The following is a 16,813-nucleotide window of genomic DNA, read 5'->3' as shown; positions in this document are numbered from 1 at the left end:
TATTGCTATTGGTTTTTCTGAACCCCTCTTTTAAATTGTGGGATTTTTCCTGAGCTCCCTCTCGGGGTGGAACTTAAAGACATGGTTTTACAATAGGTCCAGTCCTTCTTGGAGTGTTAAGCTTAGAAAGTTTTCATAAGTCAATCATTTGTGATGAGGCCTGTTTACAAGGAATATTTGATTCCCCTTTTGTAACTCACTGGAATTCACTGCCCAGGAGGCTCCTTCTCTGGAGGATTTTAAGCAGAGGCTGGACGGCCATCTGTCGGGAGTGTTTGGATTGTGCCTTTCTTGAATGGCAGAAGGGGATTGGACTGGATGGCCCATGCCGCTTTGAGTTCCCTTAGAGGGCAAAAAGCAGGATACAAATGTAGTAAATAAATAAATAAATGCAGTCTCTTCCAACTCTATGATTCTATTATTCTGGCTACCACTTTCTTGGTAGCTACTTCTTGGGCCATGGAATTCTGTCCCATCAGAAACTTGGTTGGCTCAGTCTCAGGTCTCATTTCACTGGCAGGCAAAAGTCTTATCATTTTGACAATCATATTATCATATTATGTTTACTCTTCTGATATTTTTAACAGTATGATTGATTCTGTGCTGTATTTGGCTTTAATTTATATTACAAGTTGCCATGGTTCTTGTGCGAGAGAAAGGCAGGATATAAATGAATAAAGAAAAAATACCCAAAGTCATAAGGAAAAATCATAACGCATAAGGAAATAAATACTCTAATTTCCTTCTAGTGCCTTTTGAGACTTGGCTTCTTGTTTTTCAGGGTAGACAGAGAAAAAGGTTTCAAGCCAAATGTATCAATGTAGTTTCATATGACTGGTAAAAATGGAGTCTGCAAACCATTTTAAGATACTAGCTGAATCCCCTCTGTTTAGTCTCATCGTACTGGAGCGAATTTTTTTTCTTTTTGGAAAAAAAAACCTGAAACACGTCACCTTAAAGCACTTTATGGATCATTTTTTCTCCTTTTGGCATCACTGATTGACTGCTCTGAACAATCTCCCTCTCCTGCCGTCTCTTTTCCGGCCCGCCATCCATCATGTTGCTGGAAATTCAGGGTGGGGAGGTGGGCTTTTTGTTGTTGATAAATGAAGTACGAGAAGGTTTGAGTCTCATTAATGAGCTCCAGATACTCACTCGATGGTTCTGGTAGGCGGTCACCGCCGTGAAGCGGGTCTCCTCGAAAACAAAGGTCTTAAAGTTCTCCTCTGCGTACTTTTCACTGTCTTTCCTTGGATCCACATAGACCACGTGGAAGCGAGGCTGGTATCTGTGCATGGAGTTCAAAATGATCTGAATGATAAAACGAGCAAGGGAGATCATTTAACTGATTCAGTCTACTGTTGTATAACTAAACCAAGATGAGAAAAGAATCCCCCATGCAACTCCAGTCACCAGATCAGAGCGTATCAGGGTGAGAGCAGGCTGGGAACTTGTGGTGGCATGAGGCTCAAAATCCGCCTGCTTGTTTGCTTGCTTTGAGATCTTTTCTGAGAAGGACTCAATAATATGCACAACATGAATATGGATTTATGGCAGCAAGCTACTTTAGGAGGAAGCCAGAGATGGCTACTGCAATCCCGCAGTCTTGTGAGTGTAACCAACATCCTCTTGATTCCTCCAATCTCTATCTTGTGTGTTCTATGTTTTTGTTTTTGTTTTGGTGTTGTTTGCACAATATTCTTACTTTGTTTCTAACAATACATTCCTATAATTTAGGTATATCTTGAATTGCTAATCTCAACTATAATAAATACATCATGCATAACATTGATTCACCCCCAAGCAATTGATTCAGTGGGTCTACTGCAGCTGAGGTTAGCATTTGCTAACTAAGGGGAAGAAGTTGCAGCACAAGCTTTCATAGGCCGAGTCTACTTCCTATGTTCACAAAAACGTATGCTACCATTTCCTTCTCTCAGTCTCAAAGGTGCTACAAGATCCCTCTGCATGTGAATCTAAGTAGACGTATATACAGTTATCTCATAACTATGCTTAGCCCTAAGCCTAAGTAAGCCTGCATATGTATCCAGTTTGACTGAACAGTGTGATAAATGAACAGCGTGAACTGTAGAGGAAAGCCTAGATTCAGAGTCCCTGCTCAGCAATAAACTATGGGACACATTGTGCAAGGCAGCCTCTCGAAGCCTCAGTTCTCCTCCTGTGAAATGGGCTCTAGGGATAATTTCATTATCCAATCACAGCATTCTCATGCTGAGAAGAAATGAAGTCCTAGCCACTTCAGACTGTAAAGTTTCCTTTCAAGAGAGACTTAATTTCAGACAAATATATCCTGAATTACATTAACTTTTTAACTATTAACTATTCGAAGGTTCAGCAGAGGAAATAGACTGGGTTTTGTGCATAGTAATATAAGCATTATTATTTTAATGAGTTGCAGTTCAAAATTTTGGATAAATGCAATATTGGTTGAACATCCTTATCCGGAATTCCAAAATCTCAAAATTCTCCACATGGGTAGCTGAGAGAATGACATCTTTGCTTTCTGGTAGTTCAGTGGACACAAACTTTGTTTCATGCACCAAATTATTTAAAATATATTTTTGGATTAGGGATACATACAACATACATGAATTTCATGTTTGGACTTAGGTCCCATGTCCAAGCTATTCCCTGATGTAAAAAGTTTCCCCTGACATTAAATCTAGTCGTGTCCAACTCGGGGGGGGGGGGGTGTGTGCTCCTCTCCGTAGACACCTCCAAGGTTATGTGGCCAGCATGACTACATGGATCACCATTGCCTTCCCGCCAGGCAGTATCTATTGATCTACTCACATTTGCATGTTTTCAAATTGCTAGGTTGAGAGAACCTGGGCCTAACAGCAGGAGCTCACCCCACTCCCCAGATTCGAACTGCCAACCTTTTGGTCAGCAAGTTCAGCAACTCAGCAGTTTAACCCACTGCACCACCGGGGGCCCAAATACAGGTATTCAAAAATTCATTATTTCCCAACAGCCACCTGCTTTCTCCACATAGGACTTACGTGTCCATTGTCATCCAGCAAATTGTTTGTCAGCTTGAGTTTATCAAAGGAGACAATCTGCTTCATCCACTGGGCACCTCTAGCTGGGGAATCAGGGTGGTAATGGACTCTCCCGGGTGTTGCAGGGTCTGCCTTGCCAGCCACCAGCCAGGAAGAACTGTGAAACGCATAGCTGTATCGGGGGAAAAGCCAAGACTGGCTTAACCATCAGGCTGTCAGTGACAGAGTCAGACTGCAAGGCAGTCTAATTTACATTCATTTATTGAAGGTTATTTCAAAACACATTTTCCTCTTAGAAAAATAAATGCAAAATGATTTCCAAAACAGTACACAAACAGCAGTATTTTAAAAAATGGATTTAAAAATGCAACTAACAAGGCAAAACAACATATCTACAAATGACAATAAAGCAATTGGTAAAAGAAGACCAAAGAAAATTGGGGGTGAAAAAAGTGATAGTAGGAGCAATAAAAACAACCACTGCTTTATAGTGACCTAAACCTGTTATCTGGCCTTGGAACAATTGGTCTATTTTGGTCTACTCCACTTCACGAGGTTGTTGTGAGGATAAAAAGTACCTGAAATTCATTGGAGGAAAGGTGGAATAGAAATGTGGTATCCCACCTTTCCTCCAATTACACTCTGTACTTTTCAACCAGGTACAGAAGATTGATTTTAATTGAGAGGTCTTGGGCAGTGATGCCACCAGGGGAGGAATTTAGATCATCATCATCTAAACAACAACAGCAACAATCTTTTCGTTACCTGACTCTCCTTGTTTTATCACAGGGATCAAAACCCTTGGGTCCCACTTTCCATGTTTTGAAGGAATTGAAATAATTAATATGGCCACATGATGATGGTAATCTCCAGGATCAGTTATTCAGAAGTAGAAAGACAGCATAATGCAGTGGTTTGAGGCTTGTGCTATGATTCTGGGGACCAGAAATCAAATCCCCGCTCAGGTACTCTTGGGAAAGTCACAGCTCTCTCAGCCTCACAGGAAGGCAAAGGCAAACCCTGCCTAAAAAAATCTTGCCAATAAAACCCTATAGGCTCACCACAAGTTCAAAAATAATTAAAGATTCAAAACAATAACAACTAACTGATGTGAGAATGTTATTTTGGATTGAGCTGTCAAGAGTATCTGAAAATCTTCTATTGATCCAAAGGGTGTGTTTGGATCAAGACAGGCACAGCTATTGCCTTCACTTCTATGCAAATCTTTAGTTTGTGCCATGACTTTTACTACATCGATTAATCAGCTTAGATCAGGGTCACATCCCTGGTTATCATGATTCACTCAAACTAGGAAGTATTCTTCTTATGAGCTAAAAGTGCCAGAAGGGAAAAGGGCGATTTCATGGAGGAGATCTTACATCAGAACTTATTGGGAAAGGAGCTATTTGTCAGCAAGAGCATAACATAAAAGGAGAAAGAATGAGACTTCCCAGGGGGAGCATTCTCTGAATGTGCTCTTATTCATTTATGTCTCCTTGAGGTTATTAGGGTGTTTTGTTTTTTAAAGGCCATGACTAGAGTCACAGAATTGTCAATCTAATACAGGAAGAAAACAAAACTAGGAATATGTTACCACTTATGTTTGTCTGTTGTGTGCCTTCAAGTCATTTCTAACTAACAGTGATCCTAGAGCAAACCTATCAGGGCCATAAGACTGGTCCAGTGGGGGTTGACATTGTTTTCCTTTGAGGCTGAGAGAGTGTGACTTGTTAAAGGTCACCCAGTGAGTTTCCGTGGCTGAGAGGGTATCCATACACTAGTCTCCCACCAAAGCCACTGCACCCTGAGGCCTCTCACACAAGCAATGGCTGCTTGAGGCAAAGACCAATGAATTCCAATGGGATTTATGCCTGTAGGAATGCAGCCTTACAGTGGAGTCTTGTACACATCTTCTGACAAATAAACCACACTGATTTTATGCATTTATTGGAAGCCAGACTTCTAGTCTGAAGAAGTATTTCTTTTAAAATATGCCCACAACACCAGAAATAAAGTATGTCTTGCGTGTATACTCTGTTCCCTTCTAATGAGCACAGTAATAATAAATAAATAAATACTTTATTTGTAGACCATCTTCTCTCCACAGGGCAAACATTCAGTGCCATAGTCAACAAAACGCACAAATCAAAACAATACAAAATAACATCAGTAAACACAGTTTGGTATATATGGCACTCTCATTCCCTTTTGCCTCACAGTCCTGCACAGTGGTGGTGACTTGAACTAACTGCTATAACACACAGAACAAAACAATAAATAAAAACATTTAAAGAATAAACACCATCATGAAAAGATAAGGAAAGCAGCATGACCATTTCAGGACTACCTGTTCATCCTGGATCCTCATGCTGGGCTTGGAAAAGTTATAGTACTGACCCACAACTGCCAGAATCCCCCAATCAATAAAGTCATCACACTACAGTCCCCCAAAGCCTCAAGGTTCTGCGATAACCGAGCTACAAGGATAGTGTAACTTTCCTCAAGACATCTAACCAAGGTTGAAAACCTGTAGCTCTGTAGGTGGGGTTGGACTGTTTGTCCCATCAGCCTCTTAGCCAGCCAAGACAGAGGCAAGGAATGCTGGGAGTTGTGATCCAAGCAACACCTAAAGCAAAACTTCTTAAACTTTTTCAACTTATGCCCCCCCCCTTTTTTTTTTGCCAAGAAAGTTTTATGTGACACCAGGTATATAAAACAGATATGCAAATTGCAACATAATCAAAATGTTTAAAGTTTCGGATGGTTACATCTGTGGACCAAGAGGACCAACAGTACCACAGCAATCACAATTAGTGCATGCCTAAGTTCCAAGAACATAAAAACCAAACCACTTAAGGGGAAAAAAACAGTGCCCCCCAGTATCTGCTAGCATTTGGTTTCAGGACCCACAGTGGATACCAAAACCCATGGATGCCCAAATCCTATGATATACAAGAGTGTAGTAAAACAATATCCCTTATATAAAATGACAAAGGCAAGGTTTGCACTCCTCCCCCTCTATATATATATACATACTAGCTGTCCCCTGTGACAAGTTGCTGTGACCCAGTCTGTGTATATGTATTTTGTATGTGTATATGGGTGAGTGTATGTGTATATATGTGATTTTGCACATGTGTTGTAATGTATTTTTATTTTTGGCTTTTTAAGTCTCTTCCACTGTGTTTTTCAGTGTTTTTATGAGTGATGGTCACTTGTTGACCTGATAGGTGTATTATGTCCAAATTTGGTGTCAATTCGTCCTGTGGTTTTTGAGTTATGTTAATCCCACAAACGAACATTGCATTTTTATTTGTATAGACTAGCTGTCCCCTGCCACGTTGCTGTGGCCCAGTCTGGTGATCTGGAAAATAAAGTAATGGTTTCTAATATATGTAATTCCTTTATGCTTATGGGTAAACAGTATTTCTTGTTGTTTCTATGTCAGTGTTGATGTGGAGATTGTCTGGTTTGCCTACTCTGAAACATGCAACATATAATTGTCCTTCTTGGGGCCCCTTTTAAATCTATGATATTATATGTCTGTGTGTGCGAATCATATATATCTATGTATCTCTATGGCTGGATGGCTCTTTGACAGGAGGGCTTTGATTACCTTTTCTTGCCCTGGTGAAGGGAGTTGGAACGGATGGCCTTAAGTATTTTCTGTTGGTCATGGGGGTTCTGTGTGGAAGTTTGGCCCAATTCTGTCTTTGGTAGGGTTCAGCATGCTCTTTGCTTGTAGGTGAACTATAAATCCTAGTAGCTACAACTCCCAAATGTCAAGGTCTATTTTCCCCAAACTCCATCTGTGTTCATATTTGGGCATATGGAATATTCATGCCAAGTTTGGTCCAGATCCATCATTGTTTGAGTCCAAAGTGCTCTCTGGATGGAGGTGAACTACAACTCCCAAACTCAAGGTCAATGCCCACCAAAGCCTTCTACAGTTTTCTGTTGGTCATGGGAGTTCTGTGTCCCAACATTGGTTTAATTCCATCATTGATAGAGTTCAGAATGCTCTTTGGTTGTAGGTGTACTATAAATCCCAGCAACTACAACTCCCAAATGACAAAATCAATTTTTGAGTGAAGGACATACATTGGGTTGTTTGGTGTATTGTGTCCCAAATTGGTGTCAATTGGTGCAGTGGTTATTGAGTTTTGGTAATCCCACAAACGAACATTGCATTTTTATTTATAGATAGATTTCAAGCTCTGGGTGGTTGAATTTGTGGATACAGAGGGCCCATCCTATTGCATGCCAAATTCTGGAGGGAGATGAAGGAGCAAAATTGAACTGACACGAAAAATCAGATTTCCTTCAAGCAAGGAAAGGGGTGCGGTTGGAGAGATGGGGAGAAGCAACCATCTCCAGCACCTAAGAGGCTTTCCTGGCTTTCTTGCTTAGCTTCTCTGAGAACGATCGGGCCCCTTCGACACTGTCCTATATTCCAGGATCTGATCCCACATTATCTGCCTATTCTTCTTGGGGAGCAAAGCTCTCACTCTGCTCTCCTCCACCTCTCACTTTCACATGCCATGAACCGACACTGAGCAGCCATATCAGGCAGTTTCAAAGAAAAGGCCACCCACCCCCTTCCCTCCAGGATCTGACCCGCATCGTGGTCTTTTCTGAAGGGACGGGAAAGGAAGGAGGAGGCGGGATAGCGGGATATACTTGCCGGTATCGCTTGTCGTCCACCGGGACGAAATCCATCAAGAGCATATAGTCGGCCATGGGGTCCATACCGAAGATTTTCACCTGGAAAGTGGGGAACATCCTCCTGAAAGAAGAGGGAGAAGGGGAATCAGGGCACATCCCGTCAATCCCACGCAGTGAAAGACCTCAGACCTCGTCTCGTCGAAGGCTTTCATGGCCGGAATCACTGGGTTGTTGTAAGTTTTTCGGGCTGTATGGTCGTGTTCCGGAAGCATTCTCTCCTGACGTTTCGCCTGCATCTATGGCAGGCATCCTGAGGATGCCTACCATAGATGCAGGCGAAACGTCAGGAGGGAATGCTTCCGGAACAGGCATCCTGAGGATGCCTGCCATAGATGCAGGCGAAACGTCAGGAGGGAATGCTTCCGGAACACGATCATACAGCCCAAAAGACTTACAACAACCCACCTCAGGCCCCGTTCCTTCCCACCTCCTGAATGCTTCTTTTCTCATTGGCATGGGCCCGAGTCAAAGAAGAAAGGGGGAGACCCCAAAAGAGCAGCCCCTTCTTATGACACAGCCGCAACCTTGAAACCCAGATGTGCCCGAAAGCTCTGCGGAGGATTAAAGCTCAAGTCCTTCTCTAACATCCTGTTTGTTACATTTTGCTCAGTCAAGTTAAGGAAGATTTTAAGAGTTGGAGTCCCAAGCCCGAGAGAGAGAGAGAGAGAGAGAGAGAGAGAGAGAGAGAGAATGGGGGGGGGGGCTTAAAATGTATCACTTTATCATTATTATATCTTCATGATCATTATATTATCTCTTATTATATATAGAAATAAAATGATAAAATAATACGAAATACTACATAAAAATAAAAATAATCCAGTTATAATCCATACATATTCCTTCTACGCAGAAAAACACTCCCTGCACCCCCAAAAAGCTTTGTAAAACATTATTATTAATTTATTATTATTATTATTATTATTATTATTATTCATAGATTTTTTTTAACAAGTGCAGGAATATACTGTATATCTCTGTGTGTTTGTGACCTGCAGAAAATGTGAAAGCCCAAGTCTCCTCTGCATCAAGCGAGGCGACCCCGCTGCCATATTTTCATTGTATTTTATTAGGAGCCTCCGTGGCGCAACCGGGGGCGGGATGAGTTCCCGTCTGTCAGCTCCAGCTTCTCATGCGGGGACATAAGAGAAGCCTCCCACAGGATGGTAAAACACCCGGGCATCCCTTGGGCAACGTCCTTGCAGACGGCCAATTCTCTCACACCAGAAGCCACTTGCGGTTTCTTAAGTCGCTCCTGACACCCAAAAATGGCATTTTATTAATGGAATAGTATTTTTATTTTATTTTTTCCCCTCCGATCCCAACTGGCTTTCATTGCGGGACAAGTAATTCCCAGGGTGGGAATTCGAGCCCTTCTCTTCCTTTGTCCCCGGGTGCACCTACACTCGAGAATGAATGCCCCTGAACGGCTCGATGCAAGGGAATCCCGGGAACTTTGGCAGGGAAGGAGAAGGACCTTGTCAAACTGCAACTCCCAGGACCCCAACGTTCAAGCGGTCTCCAACTGCGTCCGTTCGAGGTTCACCCCACAAGAGGAACGCGAGCCATCCGCGCCTGAGAGTTTTTGCGTGTGCTTCATGGGGTTTTCCTGGGCAAAGTCAACTCCAAGGGGCTTTTGCTAGTTGCCAGCCGCTATCATTCAAGCCTCCCTGAATAGGGGACCGACTCCTAAAGATGGCCACGAAGGGAGGGAGGGAGGGAGGGAGGGAGGAAGGAAGGAAGGAAGGAAGGAAGGAAGGAAGGAAGGAAGGAAGGAAGGAAGGAAGGAAGGAAGGAAGGAAGGAAGGCAGTCCTCCGCATCCAGGGATTCTGCTATCCCAGGCAAGGGTCCCTCCAGGTGTTTTGGACTTCAGCTCCCACCATTCCTAACAGCCTCGGGCCCTTTCCTTTTCTTAAGCGGCTGAGGGGGGAAAGGAAGGGGCCTGAGGCTGTTAGGAATGGTGGGAGTCGAAGTCCAAAACACCTGGAGGGAGGGCCCAAGTTGGCCCATGTCTGCACTATCCCTTTTGGAAAATAGTCCACACACAAAAACGACCCCCCCCCCAAAAAAAACAAACAAACCTTGATTTGGACATTTTATATTATTATTATTAAATAATAATAATTATTAAATAATAATAATAATAATAATAATAATAATAATCGAGATTCAAAATAACGTTTTTGATCCCCCCCCCCCAATGTCCCTTTTGAAACGCGCATTGAATATTCTTTCTCCGAAATGTTTGCGTTCAGACTGTTTTGGAGCGTTTCGGATTATGGAAATGCCTGCCTCTTCCTTCTGAGATCTCTCGGGGAGTCTAAACGCGGCTGGGCCTTCGTATCCACGGGTTCCTCCCCGTCCCCAAAAAGATCCCATGTGGGCCATTTTAGACGCAGGCGGCCATTTTACTACGCCCCCGTTTGTCTACCACTTGGGACTTGGGAGATGCTTCAGAATAAGAATAAGAATAAGAATAAGAATAAGAATAAGAATAAGAATAAGAATAAGAATAAGAATAAGAATAAGAATAAGAATAAGAATAAGAATAAGAATAAGAGGAGGAGGAGGAGGAGGAGGAGGAGGAAGTTTGGTTTTGTTTGGGTCCCTCTACATTTTCACCTCCGAGAAAAGGAACTCGACTGAGACCCAGACAGTTGATACTCTCTTTGTCAAGATCAAGATTTTACACCTCGAGGGGTGGGAGGGAAAGTAAACACTCTGGCGCAAAAAACAAAACAAAAACACCCTGAAATTGTGCCGAAACTATTCCGAATCAAGTTGCCTCTGCTCACATTCAAAGTCGAATAGCGTCTCTAGGCCCTTGTTGACATTTCCAATGCTTGGATTGAGTTTTGAATTACTGGGCTAACACTGCAGGCATCCAAATGTGTGTTGGCCAGTGTTGTTGTTGTTATATTTATATCACAAACAATAATTATATCGTTGGAGAAGCCAGGACTTTGAAGGAAAATCGCCTCCATGGACCTTGTAAACAGACATTTACTTTCAAGTTCCAAACAGGAAACAAAAACGGCGAACAGAAGCCCAATAGCAATAATAATAATAATAATAATAATAATAATACTCAAAGCACAACTCTATTTTGGGATATTTTTCTGCAAAACAGTTACATCCCAGGAGAAGGAATCCTAGAATGAGTTGGAAGAGACCCATAAAAACCAATCCAACCCCTTTCTGCCATGCGGGAAAAGCACAATCCAAGCTCTCCCGACAGATGGCCGCTCAGCCTCTGCTTCAAAACCCCCAAAGTGTCCACCACACTTCGAGGCAGTGTTTGAAGCTCTCTCCTGACGGCCTTGCTCTGAATGAAACCCAACGTCTTCCGGAATGGAACGGCCGAGCTTCTCCCGCAGGCACGATCCGCCCCAATGCTGCTTGGAAGCCTCTCTGACCCAAAGAATCAAACGGGAAGTGCCCGATTCCCAGTGCAACCCTGACTGTTTGCAACGAGCGGAAGGCCAAAGGCTGAGAAATATGCTTTTGGGGGGGTTGTTGTTGCTCCTTGCCTAGGAACAGGTGTTTCTGCACGCCTTCTCCCCGGAGGGGTTGAGGAGAAGGAGGGAAAGGAGGAGGAGGGGGACAATGTCGACAAGGTCTTTTGAGTCAGAATGCCTTTTGTTCGCCTCGGAGGGAAAGAGAGAGAGAGAGACGAGCGGCTAAGAGAGAGGCGAGCTGCCTGCCGGCGGGCGAAACAACTTCTTTCGCGTGGAGCCTTTCTCTCTCGAGATCCTTCAGGTTAAAGGGGTGGGCTGCCTGTGTCTTCCCTTCCTTTCGGGGGGAAGACTCGGGTCTTGGGGGTCACAGGAGGCGAAGGATGGGCATGACATTTCGTGGAGTTGGAAACTAGAAAACACGAAGAGATTCTGAGTCCCGGATATGTAGGCAGGAGCTTCCCTGGGAAGCAGACCCTTCAAAATCTGTGGATTTCCCATGTAGTTGTAAGTTACTGTTGTTACTAGGGAAAACATGACATGTTAAATATTATACCTCATTAAGGGGCAGATAACCCTCTTTGGCTATAATCTACTACATAAATATATATACACACACATATAGATAAATTATATATATGTGTGTGTGTGTGTGCATAAATAGTAGATATATATCTATATAATATTATATTTATTTATACCCCGCCTGTTGAGACTCAATAAATATCATTATTTATATATGTTATATATATTATTCATATTTATATATAAATAATGATATTATATACATATAATATTTATTTATACCACGTCTGTTGGTATAAAGAATTATATTTATATATAATATATATGAATAATGATATTATATAAATATAATATTTATTTATACCACGTCTGTTGGGACTCAAGGCGGCTACACACATATTATCTATCTATAATATATATCTATATCTATTTTTGGTATCTATCTATATCTGTAATATATATCGATTATATGTAAAATAACACACACATATTTAATATACATATTTAATATCTATCTATATCTTTAATGTGTAATATATATATTTATATAATCATATAGCTATTATATAATATTATATATATATATAAACCTATCTATAATAATATATTATTGCTTTGTGTGTGTGTAAACACACATAGCATTTATGTGTCTGTTTCACATATATTGTGTATGTATTAAGCTCTCTTTCTCTCACTATAGATATACATATTTGTAAGGGTGGCGAGAGTGATTTGTAAGTGTCTTTGGTATTTCCCTCTCCAGAGGTGAGCGAACACGTGGGATGCTGCCCCCCATTTTCTCCCATCGGAGCCGCGTTCATCCGGGGCTTTCCCCCTTGTTCTCTCCTTCCCCTGCCCTTTCCTTTCGGGCAATGTAAACACAGGCCCTGGGACGGCGTCCTTTCCCCGTCTCCCCACAGGCACCCGAGGCCTTTCCCCCCTCAAAGAACCGGGACAAAACCCAGAGCTTCCCCTTAAAGAGACAGAAATGACTGAAAGCAGATTACCCCTGGAACAGTGGAGGGTTTTTTTTTTTAAAGACCCGATTTTCTTCGCGAGCACGCCTAGATAGTGTTTTCCAGCCAGTGCCCTCCCGACGTGTGTTCCAAGGCGCCTATTAAAGGGCGATTCCGAAGAGGGCACCCCGATTGATGACGCGGTATTGGGAGGAGAAGGGGGGGGGGAGAGAGAGAGAGAGAGAGACGCAGGAACAAAACACCGCCTCGCAGACAACTCGGCATTTGCCATTTATAATTACGGATTTCCACGGGCGACAGAATGAAATCCACGCCGTTATATTTCGGCTCAAAGTTGTCATGCGCCCGTGGCTTTGGGAAAACGCAAATAGGGGGAGAAAAGTATTCAGACTGTCGTGGCAAACGCAACGTAGGAAGGAAGTGGTCGGAAGAGGCTGCAATCCCTGGGAGAATAATAACCATAATAATAATAATAATAATAATAATAATAATAATAGTAGTAGTAGTAATAGTAGTAATGAGTTGTTGTGTGTTTTCCGGGCTGTGTGGCCATGTTCCAGAAGCATTCTCTCCTGACGTTTCGCCTGCATCTATGACAGGCATACTCAGAGGTTGTGAGGTCTGTTGTGAGCCCTCACAACCTCTGATAGATGCAGGCGAAACGTCAAGGGAGAATGCGTCTGGAACATGGGCATACAGCCTTCGACAACACAATAATAGTAATATCTACTCCCGAGAAAACTCTGTAAAACTGGGACATTTTAGGGGGGACTCCAAGCCCACTCTGGAAGAATCCTCGTCGGCAAAAGGCATCCAGGCCGCTAACGGAGTCCTCATGTTTTGGGAAGGCGAACCCACGCCTGGCAGCCTCGTTTCTTTCCTGACTCTGGAGGAGGGATCAAACTGCTATTCCAAACTTCGGGGAAAGAGAAAACAAAACCGAATTGCGGCTTGGACTCAATCTGGAAAGGGATCAAGATCCCGGAATGAGCCGATCCCGCGTTGGGAGTCTATTCCGGGGATTGTGTTTGGATCGGGGCCTTTCGCTTGGGAGGAAGAAAAAAGGCCAGCCTCTTTGCGGCGCGGAAGGGAAACAAAACGAAAGGAAAAGCGGGCGCCTGAGGATGGAATGGTATTCCGCGGAAGTCAAGGCATTCCCGTGGATTTCTCTCCCCAAAACGCGCCCGGGACTCGGGAGGCCTTTCTGAAGCCAACGCGGGCGGATTGCGCGGCTTTCATTCCATTTACTGCGACCGAGAGCAATTTTGAAAAAGAAAGCCAACCCGCTCGCCTGTGGCCAAAGGGTTAGAGCAGGCCTGGGCCCATTTGAACCCTCCAGGAGTTTTGGACTTCGACTCCCACCATTCCTCACAGCCTCAGGCCCCTTCCTTTTCCTTCCTTTTCCGCTTAAGCGGCTGAGGGGGGAAAGGAAAGGGTCTGAGGCTGTGAGGAATGGTGGGAGTCGAAGTCCAAAACTCCTGGAGGTCCCAAATTGGCACAGGCCTGGATTAGAGAGACAGACCCCAAGATCTCACAGCATTGCTTCCTCAGAGGCTGGAATCCGACCCCATTCGATCATCAACCCCACCTCGACAGAGAGACAAACAGCCACCCAGCCAGAGAAGGAGCCTCCACCACACCATCTTCTGCTTCCAAACAGCTTACGCCGTCAGGAAGTTCTCCTTAACTAAAATTGAAGCGGGACCTCTTTTCCTGCCCTTTGAATCCATGGCTCCATGGTGTCCCCGTCTCCAGAGCAGCAGGTGCTTTCCACGGGAAACCAGGCAAAGCCAGGGTTAGCCTGGAATCTCGCTATGCGAAGGGATTTTGTAGGACTTTGGAGACTCCGGGCGCATCTGCACTGTGGAATGGTTACATTCTGACACCCCCGGGTCTCCAGGCGAGGGAATCCACCAGAGGTGCAGCCCTCCTTGGCAGAGCAGCCCAAAGACCGCACAGAACCACAACTCCCCGGATCCCGTCGCACTTCCTCAGGGCAATTCAAAGGGAAGTACCTTGTCAAACCGCAACTCCTGGGATTCCATAGCCTTGAGCCATGGCAGTGAAAGGGGTGTCAAACTGCATTCATGCTACAGCTTGGACGCACCCTCACCGAGGCTAGATTTACACTGAGCATGCAATGAAGTTCGAACTGCATTGGTATGGGTCTACACTGATCATACAATGCAGTTTCCAACTTAGATCCAGCAGGAAAGAAAAAAATGGGAGCATCCTTGGTCTACTTCCTCTCATGCATCAGTTTTAGCATACTTCTCAGTTTCACTCCAGAGAGAAAAGCAATGCATCAATAAGCGTGGCATCATATTCAGTAGGTAAAGATAAAAGTTTTCCCCTGACATCAAGTCCAGTCCTGTCTGACTCTGAGGGTTGGTGCTCATATCCATTTCGAAGCCGAAGAGCCGGCATTGTCCGTAGTCACCTCCAAAGTCACGTGGCCGGCATGACTGCATGGAGTGCCACACAGTATATATACACATATATATGTACATATATGTACATGTATATACATATACAATATATACATATACAGTATATATACATATGTGTGTGTGTATATATATATATACATACGTGTGTGTGTGTGTGTGTGTGTGTGTGTGTGTATACACACACACAGTAGTTGTAGGAAATAAATTTACTTTAAGTGTGAACTGTAAATTACTAACCAAAATCAAGAAGTTGTTTAGTATTGAAACCCTTTGTGATTTTTGGCCCACTCTGAATAATACTACTACCAATAATAATAATAATAATAATAATAATAATAATAATAATAATAATATTGTTGGAGAATCTGAGCTGTTGTGATTCCACCATAAATATAGCAGAGTACTATAAGTAAAGACAAAGCCCTTTTAGTAAACATGCATAGGAATGTGGGGGAGGAACCCCTCAGCCTAATCCTATCTCTAGTCTAGTTACTCATTGAGGACTGGAAACTTGGTGACACAAGAGACTTGTGCAGTCCAGGAATGAAGCCAAACAATAATAACGACCAACAGCCACTTCTGGAATGATATACCAGATTAGGGCTATATCCAGTGGTTGTCCTTCGACACTGACATCAAGCACCATGGCTCCAGGCTATGGAGGACTGGAAATTGTAGTTTGTCGGCAGAGTAGAATCCATACTGTAGAATTGACACGGCTTCAACTGCTACAATGCAATGGAATTTGGGGAGTTGTAGTTCCACAAAGTCTGTAGCCTTCTCTGCTAAAGAATGCTGGTGCCTCACCGAACTCCAGCTCCCATGATTCCATAGCAGGATGCCATGGCAGTTCAAGTGATGTCAAACAGGCCAACAGACATTTTGGTGCTTCAGACTTTACCCCTGCGTCTGGGCATATTTGACCTGCTAATTCCAAAACTGGCACCCCTTTCCCCCTCTAACCTCTATTTTTTCAGATACATAACATATGTCATCTACCAATCCCCCATAGAAAACCAGGACAACCAAAAAAAGGAGAGCTGATGTAGTCTATCCAGTGCAATTTTCTGAATGGACAAGCTGGTAAAGGCATTTTTGTGCTAGGAGGCATTTTGGGGGAGGTTGTGGGTGAAATTTGGGAGTTGGGGGAGAGATGGTGAATTTGAAATGGCATTTTAATGGCATTTATTGGATTTTATCATTGTGTTTAGACTTTATACCCATACACTAATACTGAACTGTTTTTATTATTGTTGTTGCATGGGTTTAGTTTCAAATTGTGTTGTTGTTAGCCAAATTCTGGTGTGAGAGAATTGGCCTTCTGCATGGCCGGGTGTTTTACCATCCTGTGGGAGGCTTCTCTCATGTCGCCTCATGGGAAGCTGGAGCTGACAGACCGGAGCTCATCCCGCTCCCCCTATTCCAACCCAGGAACAAAAATTGTGTTCTATAGTGTAATCCACTTCAAGGCAGATAAACTGGATTCAGAAACTAGATGATATGGCACTTTTCGAAGCTTTCAGCAATTCTCCCTCCAAAATAGTTGTATGTTTGTGACTATGTACAATCTGGGGGAGAAAATGGTTTAAATGTCTAAGGGGAAAAAACGCCCTAAGACTCGTCCTTGCCACTGAAACAGTAAGCAGGCTGCTGATAG

The 16,813-nt window shown here is 43.4% G+C and overlaps 1 protein-coding gene across 3 annotated transcripts in view; it reads right to left on the bottom strand.

Annotated features, from left to right (window-relative positions):
• TBX1 (T-box transcription factor 1) overlaps window positions 1-16,813 on the bottom strand; it is a 55,177-nt gene that overhangs the window by 15,651 nt on the left and 22,713 nt on the right. For all 3 annotated transcript variants that reach the window (XM_060785875.2, XM_067473180.1, XM_060785876.2), the window contains 3 exons: window positions 7,708-7,809; window positions 3,024-3,195; window positions 1,156-1,311 (listed from right to left, as the gene is read on the bottom strand). In XM_060785875.2, coding sequence (XP_060641858.2) covers window positions 1,156-1,311; window positions 3,024-3,195; window positions 7,708-7,809 — 430 coding nt within the window. The remainder of the gene's footprint in view (window positions 1-1,155; window positions 1,312-3,023; window positions 3,196-7,707; window positions 7,810-16,813) is intronic.

This window comes from Anolis sagrei, chromosome X (genome assembly GCF_037176765.1).
Source record: "Anolis sagrei isolate rAnoSag1 chromosome X, rAnoSag1.mat, whole genome shotgun sequence".
Taxonomy (NCBI): Eukaryota; Metazoa; Chordata; class Lepidosauria; order Squamata; family Dactyloidae; genus Anolis; species Anolis sagrei.
This window is presented reverse-complemented; position numbering and strand designations above follow the sequence as displayed.